Here is a 16,088-nt window from a genome sequence, read left to right on the forward strand (position 1 = left end):
AACAGCGAGGGACAGACAACAACAAGGTTCAAATTGTCCAAAAGTTCAAAGTGCATTTTTATTCTAAGCAAAATTGTCCAACGTGCAGTTAATAAATATTCAATAAATTGATGTTAAAAAAACCAGTGCATTAAAACAAAAGACATAAATAATTAAAACCAGTTCAATGTTCTCTTTGATTCCACACTCAGGCCATAAGTGGTGACTGCAACACTTGAATTCACCCCGTTCCAGATGAAAAAGCACAAGTGACGCCTTGCATGCTTATTCCCTCCAAGTGCCTTGTTCTCCATGGCCATGCCAACCGGAGTTTCTCGCTTCTACTTCACCCATCTCCGCTGCTCTGACTTAGCAGCCCTGATGCCCATCGCCCAAACTCAGCCATGCCTTCTTGCTCCTTCACTGCAACCTCCAGCCTGGCTGAGGAATATGTAAGTGGAGTCCTACAGATGCTGAGGAACAGGCAGTGGGAACCCGAATCCATGTTTAAAGTATGACTGCACCTGTCGGTGGAGATCCAGTCCAGTGCCAACAAAACTAGTAAAAAGTGCAATGGATGTTTTTGCAGCAGCTATTCTTAAAATTATTAATAGTTCATATTGCATGGCACAGTACCTGATGCACTAAAAGTTTCAGTCATTAAACCATTACTTAAAAAGTCAGACCTAGACCCACACATACTAAACAATTATAGGCCTATTTCAAATTTACCCTTTCTCTCTAAAATACTAGAACAAGTAGTCGCCAATCAGTTTCAGTCACACCTCACGCATTACAATTTATTTCAGAAATTCCAGTCTGGTTTCTGCACTGGTTATAGTACAGAAATGGCACTAATGTGGGTTGTAAACGACATTCTGATATCCTCTGATGAAGGAAACTTCACTGTAATTATGTTGTTAGACTTAAGAGCAGCATTTGACACCACTGACCATTCTATTTTACTGCACAGGCTAGAAAATGACAGGAACTGTGCTCACTTGGTTTAGTTCTTATTTATCAAATCGATTCCAATATGTAAAGAATTGTGCTTTTAGTATTCCATCATTATGCACAGAACTGAGATATGGTGTCCTGCAGGGCTCAGTACTGGGACCTTTACTGTTTTCACTTTATAAACTTCCACTGGGATCTATCATTAGGAAACATAATGTTAATTTTTACTTGTATGCTGATGACACCCAGTTATACCTTTCATTTAGATCAAATGAAGTTTCTCAGATGTTGTCTTTGATTAGTTGGGTTAATGAATTAAAGGAGTGGATGGATGAGAACTACCTATGTTTAAACACCAATAAAACAGAAATGTTAATTATTGAAAGGAGTGACGCTGATCGAAATATTTTGTCATCATTTAATTCAATTGGAATCAACATTAATTTTACTGAATCATTTAAAGTGCACATTAAAAAGTTGTCCAAATCATGTTTCTTCCATCTTAAAAATGTTGGGAAATTAAGGCACTTTCTAAATAAACAGGATTCTGAGAAATTAATTCATGCATTTATTTCTAGTAGGATTGACTACTGCAATGTGGTGTTCACTGGATGTTCAAACTGCTCTCTATACAACCTCCAGTTAATCCAAAATGCTGCTGCAAGAATTATTACAAGAACAAGAAAATACGAACATATAACAACTCCTATTCTTAAATCCTTACACTGGTTCCCGATTAAGTTTAGGGCAGATTTCAAATTCCTTCCTTTTAATATATAAAGTCTTAAATGGCCGAGATCCGGCTTACTTGTCTGAACTTATCATGACTTACAAACCAGAGTGCGCATTAAGATCTCAAGACGCCGGTCTGCTTATGATTCCAAGGATTAATAAAATAACAGTGGGAGGTCGAGCTTTTAGTTACAGGGCCCCTAAACTGTGGAATGGTCTCCCTGCCCCTTTGGTCTCAGCTTTCAAATCCCAGCTGAGGACTCACTACTTCAGATAAGCATATCCTGACTAGAGCTGCTGATTAACTGTACAGACTGTATCTCTGTTGTTATTCATTAGCTTTAAAACATAAGTAATAAGATAATTATAATTTCTTACTAACCCTCACCTATTCTGTTTCTCTTCTCGGTACTCAAATGTGGCACTTAGTGCCATGGCCAACCTGCCAAGTTGTTTTGCCTGCCTAAAGTAAAGTCATCTCTGATGGAGGATCGCAGGAATCATCGAATAGAGGGGTCCTTACATCGGATTGCCTGGCTCAGCGCTGACTTAGCTGTGGAATGGCCAAATGGGGGAGGCAGCTTGATGGCTGAGGTCTCCAGGATTGTAAACAAATACAAATCATATTATGTGATATCATCTACTGTTAAATTCTTCTCTGTACTTGTAATATTTTTATTTTACTATTGTACTGTATTGAGGATTACTTGTGTTCTATTCTGTGTATTGTACTGGATGGTATTGACCTGTTTCTCTTTGACGTCCACTGCACGCCCAATCTACCTGGAAAGGAGTCTCTTTTTGAACTGCCTTTCCCAAGGTTTCTTCCATTTTTTTTGGGGGGGGGGGTTTCCTTGTCTTCTTAGAGAGTCAAGGCTGGGGGGCTGGCAAAAAGCCGGGCCTGTTAAAGCCCATTGCGGCACTTCTTGTGTGATTTTGAGCTATACAAAAATAAATTGTATTGTATTGTATGTATCTCCTCTTGCTGCAAGGTCCCGATGGGATAAGCAGAGAAGATACCAAATTTTAGGGGGTTGTGACTGTTTTAAAAGAAGATTCTGTATGTACAGTATTTTAAGCTCAATTTTACTGCATCTATTTATTGATTTTAACCTCCACTTTGCACATCATTTTATGGATATTTATTGACTACTAGCTGTGTAAGCCTATGCTGTAAAAAGCCCGTATTGAAATCTTCAGAAAAAAAATTGAAATGCAGAGTCAGCGGTTTCGTTTTGTGGACGTGCTCGCCCCTTGTCTATCAGCGGCTAAGCAAGTTTCTCTCTCGTTTGTTTTACCTCAGGGGTTTCACTTCAGCGACCGAGCTGCTTTCTTTCAGCTGCATGCTGTAGCATCGTGCTTCTTCTTCCAACTTGTTAACTTGGGGCCACCTTGGCGACTCTTTGAGATTCATGCTGTAGCCTTGCACTTCCAAGATGGACAGACAGACACACACATTTCCACAGGCAGACGTTTATATAAAAGATTTGAAGAAATCTCCAGTGCATTTTTGGACACTGTTTGTTTGTGTTGTTATTGTTCAATAAAAGCACTAGAGCACTAAACACTTTGTACCAAGACTTTGCTGACAGCGTGTGTCCTTATTTGCTTGGATCTTCCTTGAGTACGTTGTCATAGGTTCTGGGTTCAAGAAGCTCCCAGAAGCAGTCAGCAAGTGTAGAGCTGACTCAGGCCGCCATCACACAGCTCTCCTCAGACATCAGGCAGTATAGCTGGTATGGAAATAAGGAAGATAATCCTCAATGATTTTGGAAACAGTATGGAGAGTCTTTTGGAAAAGCTTACCATCCTAGTGATTCAGGTAGTCAGTCTACAAACCCGACTGTGATGCATTCAGTAAGGATGCTCTCAATGGGGCAGAAGTAGAAGTTCGCCAGGATTGTAATTCCCGCTACAAGGCTTTTTAGCCTTTGCTGAGCCTTTTGAGTATGTGGGTGTTGTTGAGAACCCACCAAAGGCAGCCGGTGATCTGGACGCTCAGTAACCTGAAGCTGCTATGTGTCTGGACAAGGGAGCTGAAGGAATGAAGTGGAACATGATTGTCTTTGTTCTTTCTTAAGTTGACAATGACCTCCATTGTCTTGTTGATGTTCAGGGAGAGGTTGTTTTCATGGCACCATATGGTCAAGTGTTTTACATCCTACCTATAAACGGTCTCATCATCATCATCACTTATGTGGCCAATCACTGTGGTGTCTTATAGAAACTTGATAATTGCCAATTGTATCTACTTCTCTTCACAGTGAATAACAGTAGGTCTAATATAATATTGAGTTAAAGTACAATTCAAATAGTCCTCACTCACCTGAGCTCAAATAAACCATCTCCCTCTAAAATACACCCTGAGCACATCACAAAGATTTCTCTTGAGTCTACTACACATCTCTAAAGCAGCAGACCTGGACAGAACCTGCACTTCACTACTGTGATCATACAACCCCTCTAGGATCTGAACTCGGTCACTAGTGACTGCTGCAGCCTCCCTGTGGAGTGATGAAAAGAAAGCCTCCTATTCAGTTGAGCTAAAGGAGAGCACTGTAAGTTTGAGTGACTATTAGAGCTTTCGTCTGCAACAGAGTGACATAACTTGTATATCCACATTCATGATGCTACATGTCGTTGAAGTGCTATATGTCTCTTTTTCTCTATAACAAGCTGACAATCCACAGAATCTTTAAAGGGCATTCCTGTCAATGAGATGCACTCACATATCGCTCTTCGCCTACTAACGACAGCTGACATGTAAAGAATCATGGTGGTAAGGCATATATTTCAGATCAATACTGCAAAAATATACAGTATACATTGGAAGCTCTCAGTATTTTGTATTAAAAAGAAATTAATTCAGATATCTAAAGCCTTTCTTAAATGGTTATAGATCATTCCAGGTAGCTCTCATATCCTTAAACAATCGGCTGCCTTTCACTCCAGATGTGCTTTTCCCCAATCTGTAGGTCTCTGTTAATTAGCTTTTCCTAGCTTACGGCATAGCAGGAAAGGAACACAAATACCTGTAAGCATTCTGAGCTCATTTGAACTGGGGAATTATCTAATGAGCTTGACAGCAACTTGCAGACATATCATGTTCCTCAGAGTCAAACAGCACTACAATATGACAATTTGCTGCACCTCTGTTTGTCTGGTGACATTAGGAAACCATTAATATATAATAAGGTGTTGATTGTATGGAGGGACACATGGGCTCTAAGATATCATGGAGAGAAACATGAAATATATGATTTAATCCTTAAACATTATTGCAAAAATGTTTGTGTATGGCTGCATATTCTTCAAAATACATCTGCTTACTGCAGAAGCCCTTTATAGGAAATGAAACATTGTAATCACTAATTAAAATAAAAATGACAGAACGATTGTTAAAGTATGTTTAATAGTGAAATATATGCATTATTAAAATAACAACTTATAGCAGTTATTTTGAAATGCTAATTAAACAGTTAAAGCAATTATTTTTTAATGTTACTTAAAAATGAAACCCAAGAAGGTTCAATCATTTTTCCATACTCTGATTTTACTTCCTTTTTTAATATTAAAAAATAAATGATTACATTATTTTGGTGGAAATGTTTTCTGTTTCTGCCATGTTTTATTTTGACCTAGTTCTCCACTAGAGCAGCTGGGTCACAGAAAATTGGGTCATAACTGCCACAAAAATGTGACTGCTGTGGTATGCTTTGTAGGCCCACTGTTACTTTGCATAAGACTCACGGAGAAAATAAAAACGTGTGAGGTGACGCATCAAGAATCAATAAAATGCTGCAAATAGCTTGTCATGTTTGTAGCACAGCATGGTATGTAAGTTACAATAACAAGATCTTATTGAAATACAGTTCAGATTGCATTAAATATAATAGAGTTGGGCCAGAAAAAGTCTTTTGTGTCTTACAAAATTATAGAGAGTTTCCCTGCAAGTGGCATTTCTAACCACCAAAAACACTTTTTTTTAATCCAGAGCTGAGCTTGCCTTCCTGTACAGTTAGTTACTGTTTTCTGTCGTTCCATCTATTATCAAACCAGCTAGGTAAGAAGTACCAACACCAGACCCTGTCCTGTCATCACTAGGCACAAAGCAGGAATGAGGCTGCGCTTCATAGCTGCCATTTATTCCCACTCACTCATTTATCTATAACTAGGGATGCACAGTATACCAGTACTTAAAAAGTAATGAAAAAGCCAAAATTTAAAACAGGACGGTCCCAGCATTTTGTAAAGCTTGCAAAACAATACAGCACCGAGAAATCTGATTGTGTTTATTTGCTTTTCTATGAAGTTCAGTTGCACCAGTGAAAGGAACAAAAACAAGCCCTGGCTCCATGCAAAGTTACAACAAAAAACCAATAATTAAAAAAAAAGTTATTTTTGGTGTTGTAAAATCTTGTGTGTTTATCTAAATATCTATCAGAAGAAAAATCAGATGAAAGCATGACCAATTGTTGAACATTTTTCTATATGTAAAGTCTTAATGCATCTTCTATTAATGTTGCAATCCACCTGGTCACAAAGAGCACAGCTCAATCCATGAATGAAAATGTGGTGTGGCAGGACGCCCCTGCACTATATCTTCCAGGGGTGCAAGGATGGAAAACCCAGTATCTCCCCTGGACAATAGATGGCATCCTCCCTAGGTTGCAGCGGTGCCTCGGACTCCCCCAGGGCTTCATGGGGGTTGGAATTTTGTGCAGCCCTGTTGGGCTCCACAGTCGCTGCCAGGGGGTGTTGCAGCTGGGACTCCTGAGCCCTTCTTGGCACTGGTTTCGCCACACCCAGAAGAGCAGCTGAATGTCGGCAATCAAGCACCTGGAGCATTTCTGGATGCCCAATAAAAGAGCCAGCAACCACCACTCAGCGGCCAGAGTTGGGAGGAGGAGGACAAAGCTTGAGGAGGAGTGGTGATGGAAGAGAAAGAGGAGTGTGGTATACCTTGTGTGTTTTCAGTTTGTGCTTGGGACTGTGTTTCGGCTGCGGGGACCCGGTTAAGACATGCCCTCCAGCTGAAGAGAATTAAAGTTTATTTATTTTTATACATGCCTCCCGTGTCCAATCTGTGTTGGGTGCTTATATAGCACCTTGTTCCAATGGGTTTAATGGAGAAAGGAGGAGGCCTCCTGCATTGAATCCATACCATTTGCAGAATTGTGATTAGCCAGGTTGACTGAAGATTTATCATACGTGCTCAGTAAGCACAGCAGCTTCCTTTATAGGTCAAACACAGGCAAGAATGATAAAAAAAATATCTGTGCTCTGGGCAAACCATTTGTCTTTAGATAATATAATTCAAAATGGTGCATGGTTATGTGAATTGCCTTTGCCGTAAAAATATTACATCTGCTACACTTGTACAACTCTTTGCATATATATTTTTTTCAGTCGCAACATAGACACATTAAGTCTACAATGGTCCAGATTTTAATTAGAACTGCCATTAAATCTAAACCCTTTTAACATATTTCAGGGCAAATAACTTTTTTTTCTTAAGCATTTTAGCTAGAATTCAATTGTTACAATATTTATGGAAAGAGTCGTAATAGTTTGCCAGTTCAATATTAATTTTAAATAAAAGGGGAAAAGCCCAGGAACTTTGCATTTCATGTCAGACTAACATATTAGGGAGTTTCAGATCTGTTGATTTTGTTCTGAAATGATTACACTTTTATAAGCTCAAGAAGAAAACTTAGCTATTACTGTCTTTATATGTAATACACTACCGCGGCTTGTCTGTTTGTCTGTCCAGGATTTTAAATCACCTGTAGCTCGCAAATCATTTAAACTATTGACCTGAAATTTGATACATATATCCTACGTGACATCTACTATCTGCTTTTGGGGTCATGATTGTCCTTCAAGGTTATTCCTCTTTTTATTTTTATTTTATTTTATTATAGAATCAACTCTTGGCAGTGGCCAGCAGGGGGGCCGTGTGGCACATGCATATGGGCGCCGTTCTCATCCCTACCACCTTTGCTGTCACCTCCCCTACCTCTCCATATCTTAAATCATTCTTAAGGCAGATTGACTTAAGGGCCAGCTAAAGTAAAAAATTAAGGAAAACATACAAAGAAATTGCAACACAAACACTGACTAATCAGTTTTAATGCAAAAAGATGGCGACCAAAGAAGAGAAGAAGCGGGCCACTAGGGTGCAGAAAAGAAGAGCTGCTCAGGAAGCAGCAAGCACATCAACCTCTGAGCAAATGAATGCTAAATGTACAGAGAAAGAGGATGAAAACTATGAATGCTTAAGTCAAGTGTATTGACTGCATGTGCTGTTACTGGTATATAATATTAGCTATCAATAGAATAAATTTTAAAATATTTGATATTTGTTATCTCTTGCCTTATGTGTATCCTCAGCATTCATCTTATGCCATTTCTTCTGGATCATCGTGCTTCTCAGCCTGTGATGGATGACTCTTCCTCTCTCTATTGTGTTTCTGTGAACCCTGCTTCTCAGAGTCTTGTCATTTTGAGGTGCGTTGCTTGCCTCCTGCCTGTTTTTTGACTAACGGCAATGGTAGATGGACACCCGTTCCCCACCATAAAAACATAATTAGTATTTCAGCAAATAGTTCCCACCTCTGAAGGTGACTCTCCATGATACGTGAACCCCAGCACTTCCTGTCTCAATAGCATTTGACTGAGGAACCACAGCAAAATTAAGCAGTTGGAGCAAACCCAAAATGACCAACCATATTACTCAGCGGGTGTGGATATACACACACACATTTTAGTGTTTTATTAAATAGATCATGCAATACTACCTTGTAAATGTCACTTTAGTGATACCACAGGAGATCACTCAATGGAAGATTTTACAATGTAATACAACCAATTGTTCCGTATAGTAATATACAATTAAGTACATCAATTTATGTAATATTTGTTATGTACTGTGGTTGTGCTAAGTTTGACAACTGATCCCAAGAAATGCTATGGTGCCAGCGGGTCATTGCATTTAAACGAATTTTAAATACTCTAAAAGAACACACGATGGTACATCTACAAAATGTAAGTGAGAATTACAAGATGTTTAAAGCAATCAGGTCTGGTTTAGAGCTCTGTCTCTGTTGAGCATTGGTGCAGAATGAGATACCGCCTTCTGTGAGCATCTCGGTTTTATACTCCTCTGACGTTAAGATGCAAAATCAGTTGATCTCACTGGGCATCTTCTCCTGGTTGTGGGAACAGAAAGAGACAATACCATTCGCGACAGCCACCCACTTGTCCAGTGGTGGGATTGCTTACTCAAGATGACTCTGCAGGGTAATCTACAGTCACACAGGATACTGAATCAGATGAAATCTTCAAAAATGTTTAATTTAAAACAAAACACAGTGTCAATTGAAGTAAAATAGCTGCACAGACAGATAGATTCAGCTAAAATACCTTTGTGCATGTCAACCTTTATCGTTGTGTGTTGATTTCTTTGTCTTCACTATCTAGCATGTACTCTGGCAGGGCAAACAAGCTGTCAGCAGTCTTCACTTATAAATTTCTTTGCGTGTGTGCTTATGTGTATTTCTGTGTGAGCGTGCATGTATATTTTGAATAATATTAAAATTACTTGTTAAAAAATGTTGCAATTCAATAGGTCTGGTCCCATTTCTAAAAGGAGCAACAGTTATCGTTGGACATAAGTCAGTCTGTTTTTGAAGCATATGGTGTAAATGTACTGGACCAAAAACAATAAGCCCGGACTCTTTCAAACATGATACATTTTGTTTGAAGAACACAGGTTGATTTTTTTACATGTTATCGTCGTACATAGGTCTCATTGTTCAGGGCACATGCTATATCTCAGAAACCATTTGTTCTAAAATATAGTCAGCAGCAGTATATAATGCAAAGAAGCATATAATTACCAACAGGAATTAATTTTTATTTTTCTCAGGTATACATACTCCAAACTAAAACTAACATTTCTCAATGTTTTACCTATTGGAGAATATCAGAATCTGGAAAAGAAAATATGTATACATTTCAGTCGCAATTAACTATTTCACTGTAGCAGCCACAGTTCCCTTTAAATGGCTGAACTGTTAAGAATATACTTGTGAATTATTTGGCTTGAACAAAACCAAGGTAAGATCTAGGTACAGTATGTGTTACAAGTTGTTTTTTCTTACCTCAGTTCCTTCTCAATGTATAATGTACCTTATCTTTAACACCCAATTTTATGCTGATAATCTAATACAGGGATGTTTTAGCATAAGTGCTATTTGTCCTGACAAAAAATATCTGTATATCTCTCAGAAAGCCATGGATTTAAAATCATTTCAAGCATTTAACAGCAATGTTTGCAGTAATATCAGATGGCATAAAAATGTGCTTTGAAAAATAGCAAATATTCAGTACCCCATTTCTTGCACAAACACTTATTTTGCTTAACTGGAAGAATTAGAATCTACTCTCTGTAACACAATTGGCAAGTTATGTTATTCTAAATCGATGAGGATATATTCAGAATTTTTTCAGAACTTGCCAAGATCTCCTTAATGTTATTCCAATATATAAATGCCAGTTCTCAACTATTATGTATTTTATTTTTTTTCTGAATTAAAAGGATGATAAAAAATAAGGCTTCAAACAACACAGCAGGTGTATTGCAATATATTAGTACATAGGTTCTTCTCAAACTTGTGTTAAACTTGTCTGATTTTGGGTTATGCAGAGTCATGATTTGCAGTTCTAATGAATAGGAAAGGGTGGCATATGGTTAGCACAATGTCTAGTGATGGGACACCATAGGTTGTTTAAAACTAGAATCCCTGAAGCCTACGAAAAAGTCATAATACTGGGCCACCTTAACTTCCTTTGCACCTCTTCATCAGTGTCAAATGTGTCAATCAGCACTGGGAGCCTGCTATCCCATCCCCTACTGATGTAGCTGAAGTCAGACACAAATTTCTCAGAGCTCAAGTCTGTTTCTCTGGGTGTAAGGTGCCTTGAGTTGTATAGGGTAAATAATATATCACTATTTGGAACAATCTGGGTAAAAGGAGGATGAAAGGGAATGCGAGGCAAGAAATCTTGAATACATAACTAAAACAGAAATGTTTTTCATGTTATAGTAATAAATGACAAAATGCTGACATGAAGTGAATAATGTGTGAAGACTAGGGATGTAAAGGTATTGTATATACCGTCGTACCGCAATAGCAAATTTTTTCAATACTACCGTGGTCGCGTGACTCAATAAAACGATAGGTCTTCTGAGAAAAGTTTGCTCAGGCGAATGGAGCAAACGGGAGGTAGCGGGAACTACAATTCCCATTATCCTTTGCGGTCTGTTGTCGCTACAGATCCAGTAATGCGGAAATGGCGGGTGCTGCTAGTAGCGGCGAAAAAAAAGAGTTTGAAATGGTCGAACCTAAAGCGGGTTTTAAGTCGGATGTGTGGAAGCATTTCGGTTTCTCTCTGAAAAGAAAGGAGAAAAGGTGACAGACAAAGAAAATACGGTATGCAGGCACTGCCAGACTGTGGCGAAATACAAGTCGGGGAATACGACTAACATGAGGAGCCATTTGTTAAATCATCACCCCGAAAAGTTACGTGAAGATATGAGGAGCAAAATCCAGTCGGGCCAAAAGACTATAAAAGAAGCGTTTACAGCCTCACTCCCCAACAACAGTGCGAGAGCACAAGAAATCACAAGATGCATTGGTGAATATATAGCCAAAGACCTACGGCCCTTTTCGGTGGTGGATAATGAAGGTTTTAAGAAGTTAGTAAACATGCTGGAGCCAAAGTATAAAATCCCGTCGCGGCCACAATTTAGTCAAACTATTTTACCAGCTCTTTACAAAGAGACAAGGGCGAAAGTTGCACAGAGCCTCAAGCAAGCAGAGTGCATCTCAATCACCACAGATGGGTGGACTTCACGAGCTACTCAGAGCTATGTTACCATCACAGCACATGCTATGACAAGTGAATGGGAGATAAAAACTTTTGTCCTACAGACACGGGTACTCTTTGAGTCACACACTGGACACAACATAGGCGAGGTGTTAAAATTTGCTGTTTCAGAGTGGGAGCTTGACATGATTTACAACAATCACCAGGGCATCGCTGTGGTTACTGACAATGCAAGAGACATGGGTGTAGCGGTAAAAGAGGCTGGTCTGTCCCCACATGTAAAGTGTTTTGCTCACACCTTCAACCTTGCGTCCCAGGCAGGTTTGAAGGTAAACCGTGTCAGTCGTCTGCTTGGCAGAGTGAGACGTGTGGCAGCGTTTTTTCACCGCAGTTCAACTGCAACAGCTGTGCTGACCTCCAAGCAGCAAATGTTAAACCTGCCAGTACATAAACTGATAATGGATGTAGTAACTAGGTGGAACAGCTCACTTGACATGATTGAGCGCTACCTGGAGCAACAACAGGCAATTGCTTCAGCCCTACTGAGTTCTGAAGTCAGGAGCAATGCATGTAAAATAGACACTCTAGACACAGCTGACATCGTAGATGCTGAGGACATCGTTAAACTTCTCACACCCTTGAAAAAAGCAACCACTGTGCTGTGCGACGAATCTCGACCAACAATCTCTCTTATCATGCCTCTCAAACACATGATTCAAGTGAGCATGGCACCGTGCGATGTAAACTCAAACACCATCTCTCAAATGAAGGCAGCAATACTGAATGATTTGGCAGACCGTTACCAAGGGGAGCAAGCAGAGTTTCTGTATGAGATCAGTGTGTTGGACCCCCGGTTCCGGGCACTCCCCCATCTGAATAACAGCGAAAGGGATGAAATTTTCAACAGGCTCAAGTTAAAAGCAACACACATGCAGAACCAGGTATTTATTTAAAAATACTTTGTGTGTGTGACTTTTTTAGAGTTCCCAATATTTACAAAAATTATGTGTCCGTGTCTAACATTTAAAATTTTTGTAACTCTGCTTGCTTCTGCAGAACCCTAGTGAAGAGGAAAGTGCAGCACCAGGCAGCCATGAACATGTAGCTGGACACTCAAAAACTGACCTGCCACAAAAAGCACATGCTGTGGGAGGTGTCTCTCCTCCATCCAAAAAGACTGCTCTTGAAGATCTCCTTGGGGATTCTTTTAGTCAAGGGGACAGCAGAACACAGCACACTGCTCAGATTGATGCAGACCTTGACTTGTACCGCAAAGAGACCTCTATCTCACTCATGGCTTGTCCTCTCGAGTGGTGGAAAGACAATGCACAACGTTACCCACTGCTGTCAACCTTGGCCAAGTCATATCTCTCTGTCCCAGCAACCTCAGTCCCAAGTGAGAGGGTTTTTTCTGTTGCAGGGGACATTGTAAATGCCCAGAGATCACAGCTTTTACCAGATAATGTTGATATGCTAATTTTCCTTAAAAGAAAACCTGTCTCTGTCTGAATAAGTGAGTGTGTGAGTGAATGAGGTGAGTGTTCTCAAATACTCATTCAGCACATGGGCCAGCTGCAATAAGTAGGCTGCTATTTTTATTTTTTCTGAGTTTTCAAGAATACTATATTGAACCTTTATTTTTTTACATGGTTTAATAATTTTTTGTTATTAAAATTGAAAAATTGAAGTTCCTGTTTCAAAGTTTACAGATAGATGGCTAATTTGTATGCCATTGATATGTTCAGTGTTCATGTAAACTGTTTAATAAACACTTCTGGCACTTTTTTCAAGTTTCTTCATTAGTTTTGTTTTTCCTGTAAATGATTCAATAAATACCATACCGTGCCATTGATACCGAGGTATTACCATACCGTGAAGTTTTGATACCGTTAGATCCCTAGTGAAGACTGAGGACCAGATATTAAATAAACACTTTCACAAAAGGTATAACAAAACAATTGCATCATTATTTAAGGATATAACCAAAGTAAAAGAAATTACTCAATTTACATGTCGTTGTCAATGTGTAAAAATCAAAGCCCAAATGTCAATCCGACTTTCTGATACTGTGGTCATAAACACTTTTTTTGCAAGCTTCAAAGATTCTAGTGTTAAGAAAGCGACTCTGCCACCTGCATCGGTGATTCTCCAAGGAAGAAAGGAATGACTGTTGGTGGTTGTTCTTTGAGGGGAAACTGGGCGAATCTGCGTCTCAAACGTACAATAAAGGAAAAACTGGGTTGAATAAAAAAATAGCTTAAGAACCACTGTATTAGTGTATCCTAATCAATCATTATTGGCAGCTGCAATAAAAACTTCAATCCGAAAGATGTGGGTCTGAAAATAGATGTCAGCTATAAAATGATTAACTTTTTTGGCCAGCACACATTTGTAAGTAAATTCAAAGTAAATCAATTAAACAGGATTTTTTAGAAAAATAATTATACTTTTATCTCAGAAGTATTTGCCTTTCTTGCCTTTAACAATTTGTGACAGTACAATATTTCACACGACTTTTATTTTTTATTTTGCTCAATAAATATAATTTATGTCATGTTCACTATTTTGGTCAATTCCGAAGTATTAAACTTAATAGGATAGATATGGTAATTGCAGCTATTTAAGCTTTGTTCATCAGTTTTAAAACAATGAACATAGGCTTAACACTTTGTTACTAAGCAAGAAATCTTCCTGTCTGATTAAGATGGAATTACTTATAATATCTTACTGCATCACATTCAATTAGTTCCAAATGAAACAGCTTCAATTCAGCTTAAAGGGAAGATCCACATTAATTTCTAAGTCTTCATATTGCATTTAATGTGCCTTAATTTAATAACTGATTTAGGAGGTTCTTATTAATATTTTATTTTTGAAAGAAATGATCTACTCTTGGGCTGAAAATTAATACTAATTCTTATAAAGCTCATCAGTCAACTTCACAATAGTTAATTTTGTCTGTACACATTAACTTCACGTTGACCTTAGATTCATTATTTTTAATAGATTTCCAATCCAATATGAAGAAGATAAATAAAACTATTAAAAGATTATATTAATAAATAATTCCACGGTAAAATTATGATACAGCCACATTTCTGAAATGTGTTTATAGTTGGATTAATTCAAAAGTATTACAATGATTCTTTTTATTTTGGAGATATGTGTCTTAATGTCATAAAAAGAAGATAAAGAGATAAAACAGGTACATTCAAGAACCTACAAGTGTTTATAATACGACACTGGTATAAACACACAAAAATATATTTAATCATATTTGCTATCATTGGAAATCAAGGGCAAATTTTATGTCTGAGGTCAAATGCATAATCTAGAACCATTATTTTTTTTAGCCTTGAGCTGTTTTATCATAGGACAGGAGTGCTTAGCTCCAGTCCTGGGCCTCATTTGTGAAGCTTGCATAAGCTCAAGAAGCGTGTGTATGCAACTTACCACTCAAATATCAAGGTTTTTAAAAGAAAAATTGCCGAGGGAACGTGCGTATGCTGCAGCTCTGACTCATGTGTTTCCAACATTTCAGAGAAACCGAGAAATGACGACATTCTTGATCAAGTAGGAAAATACAGCTAAACCAACTGAATGACAATGCATACACGTTATTATAATATTACTGTAGACTATTACAATATAATCATAATATAACATGAGTTGTTATTATGTTTGTTAAAGTGACAAACATTAAATCTCAAAAGTGATGAATATGATGTACCTACTGTATTTCAGGTTCCTTTTAAGATGGTCAATTTGAATAACATTTTTTAGTTTTTCATCAGTTTATGCAGCCTATCTGATGTCAATTCTGAGGGAACTGGCTGACAGCTCTGGAATATCTCAGTCAAGCTTCACTCCATCATGCCATCCATTCAGTTTTCTTGTGGTGTGGGTGCACATTACATAAAATATAACATGCTTTTACAGTACCAACATAAAAATTCAATTTACAGCTGTGTATGTTTCTCCTAATATGTGTGTTTTTTTGTAGAGTATATGTACATGTATATATATGTGTGTGTGCATACCCAATATGCACATGTACACTTTCATTTGCACTTCATTTCCACAGCTCCTTTATAACTTTTCACTATTTTATAATGAATATTGTTTAACATATTTTATATATGTTATTTGAATGTGATGTTGAGTTATGTCATAAGTAGATCCAAAGATTCCTTCCAGTACATTATGTACTGGTGAAAAAAAAGTGGGTCTGATTTTTAGCTCTGACTGGGTAACGTGACTGCTATTCAGCTGATGCTAACTGGAAGGACTGAAGAATTCATGTGCATGCTGTGCATTTGGTAGCAGTGGCAGTGAACGAGCAAAAGCATTCCGGAGGTGCAGGAAACACGAACTGCACTTTTAGGTTCAAAGAATGTGAATACCTGCTATTGATTCTGTGCAGGGCAAACTTTAGTGAATTCATGTTTCTTGTCTGCAAGAAATTTTACTGTTTACATATTAAATTATATTAATTCTATGTCAAGGTGGTTTGGTGCTCTGGTTAG

At 38.2% G+C, this 16,088-nt stretch overlaps 1 protein-coding gene across 1 annotated transcript; it reads left to right on the forward strand.

Annotated features, from left to right (window-relative positions):
• The first annotated feature begins 11,219 nt into the window (after positions 1-11,219).
• Positions 11,220-13,071, forward strand: LOC120535375 (E3 SUMO-protein ligase ZBED1-like). The gene is made up of 2 exons (XM_039763167.1): positions 11,220-12,503; positions 12,619-13,071. The coding sequence occupies exons 1-2, from the start codon at positions 11,220-11,222 to the stop codon at positions 13,069-13,071; spliced, it is 1,737 nt and encodes a 578-aa protein (XP_039619101.1).
• The last annotated feature ends 3,017 nt before the right edge of the window (positions 13,072-16,088 follow it).

The sequence above is a fragment of the Polypterus senegalus genome, chromosome 9 (genome assembly GCF_016835505.1).
Source record: "Polypterus senegalus isolate Bchr_013 chromosome 9, ASM1683550v1, whole genome shotgun sequence".
NCBI lineage: Eukaryota > Metazoa > Chordata > Cladistia > Polypteriformes > Polypteridae > Polypterus > Polypterus senegalus.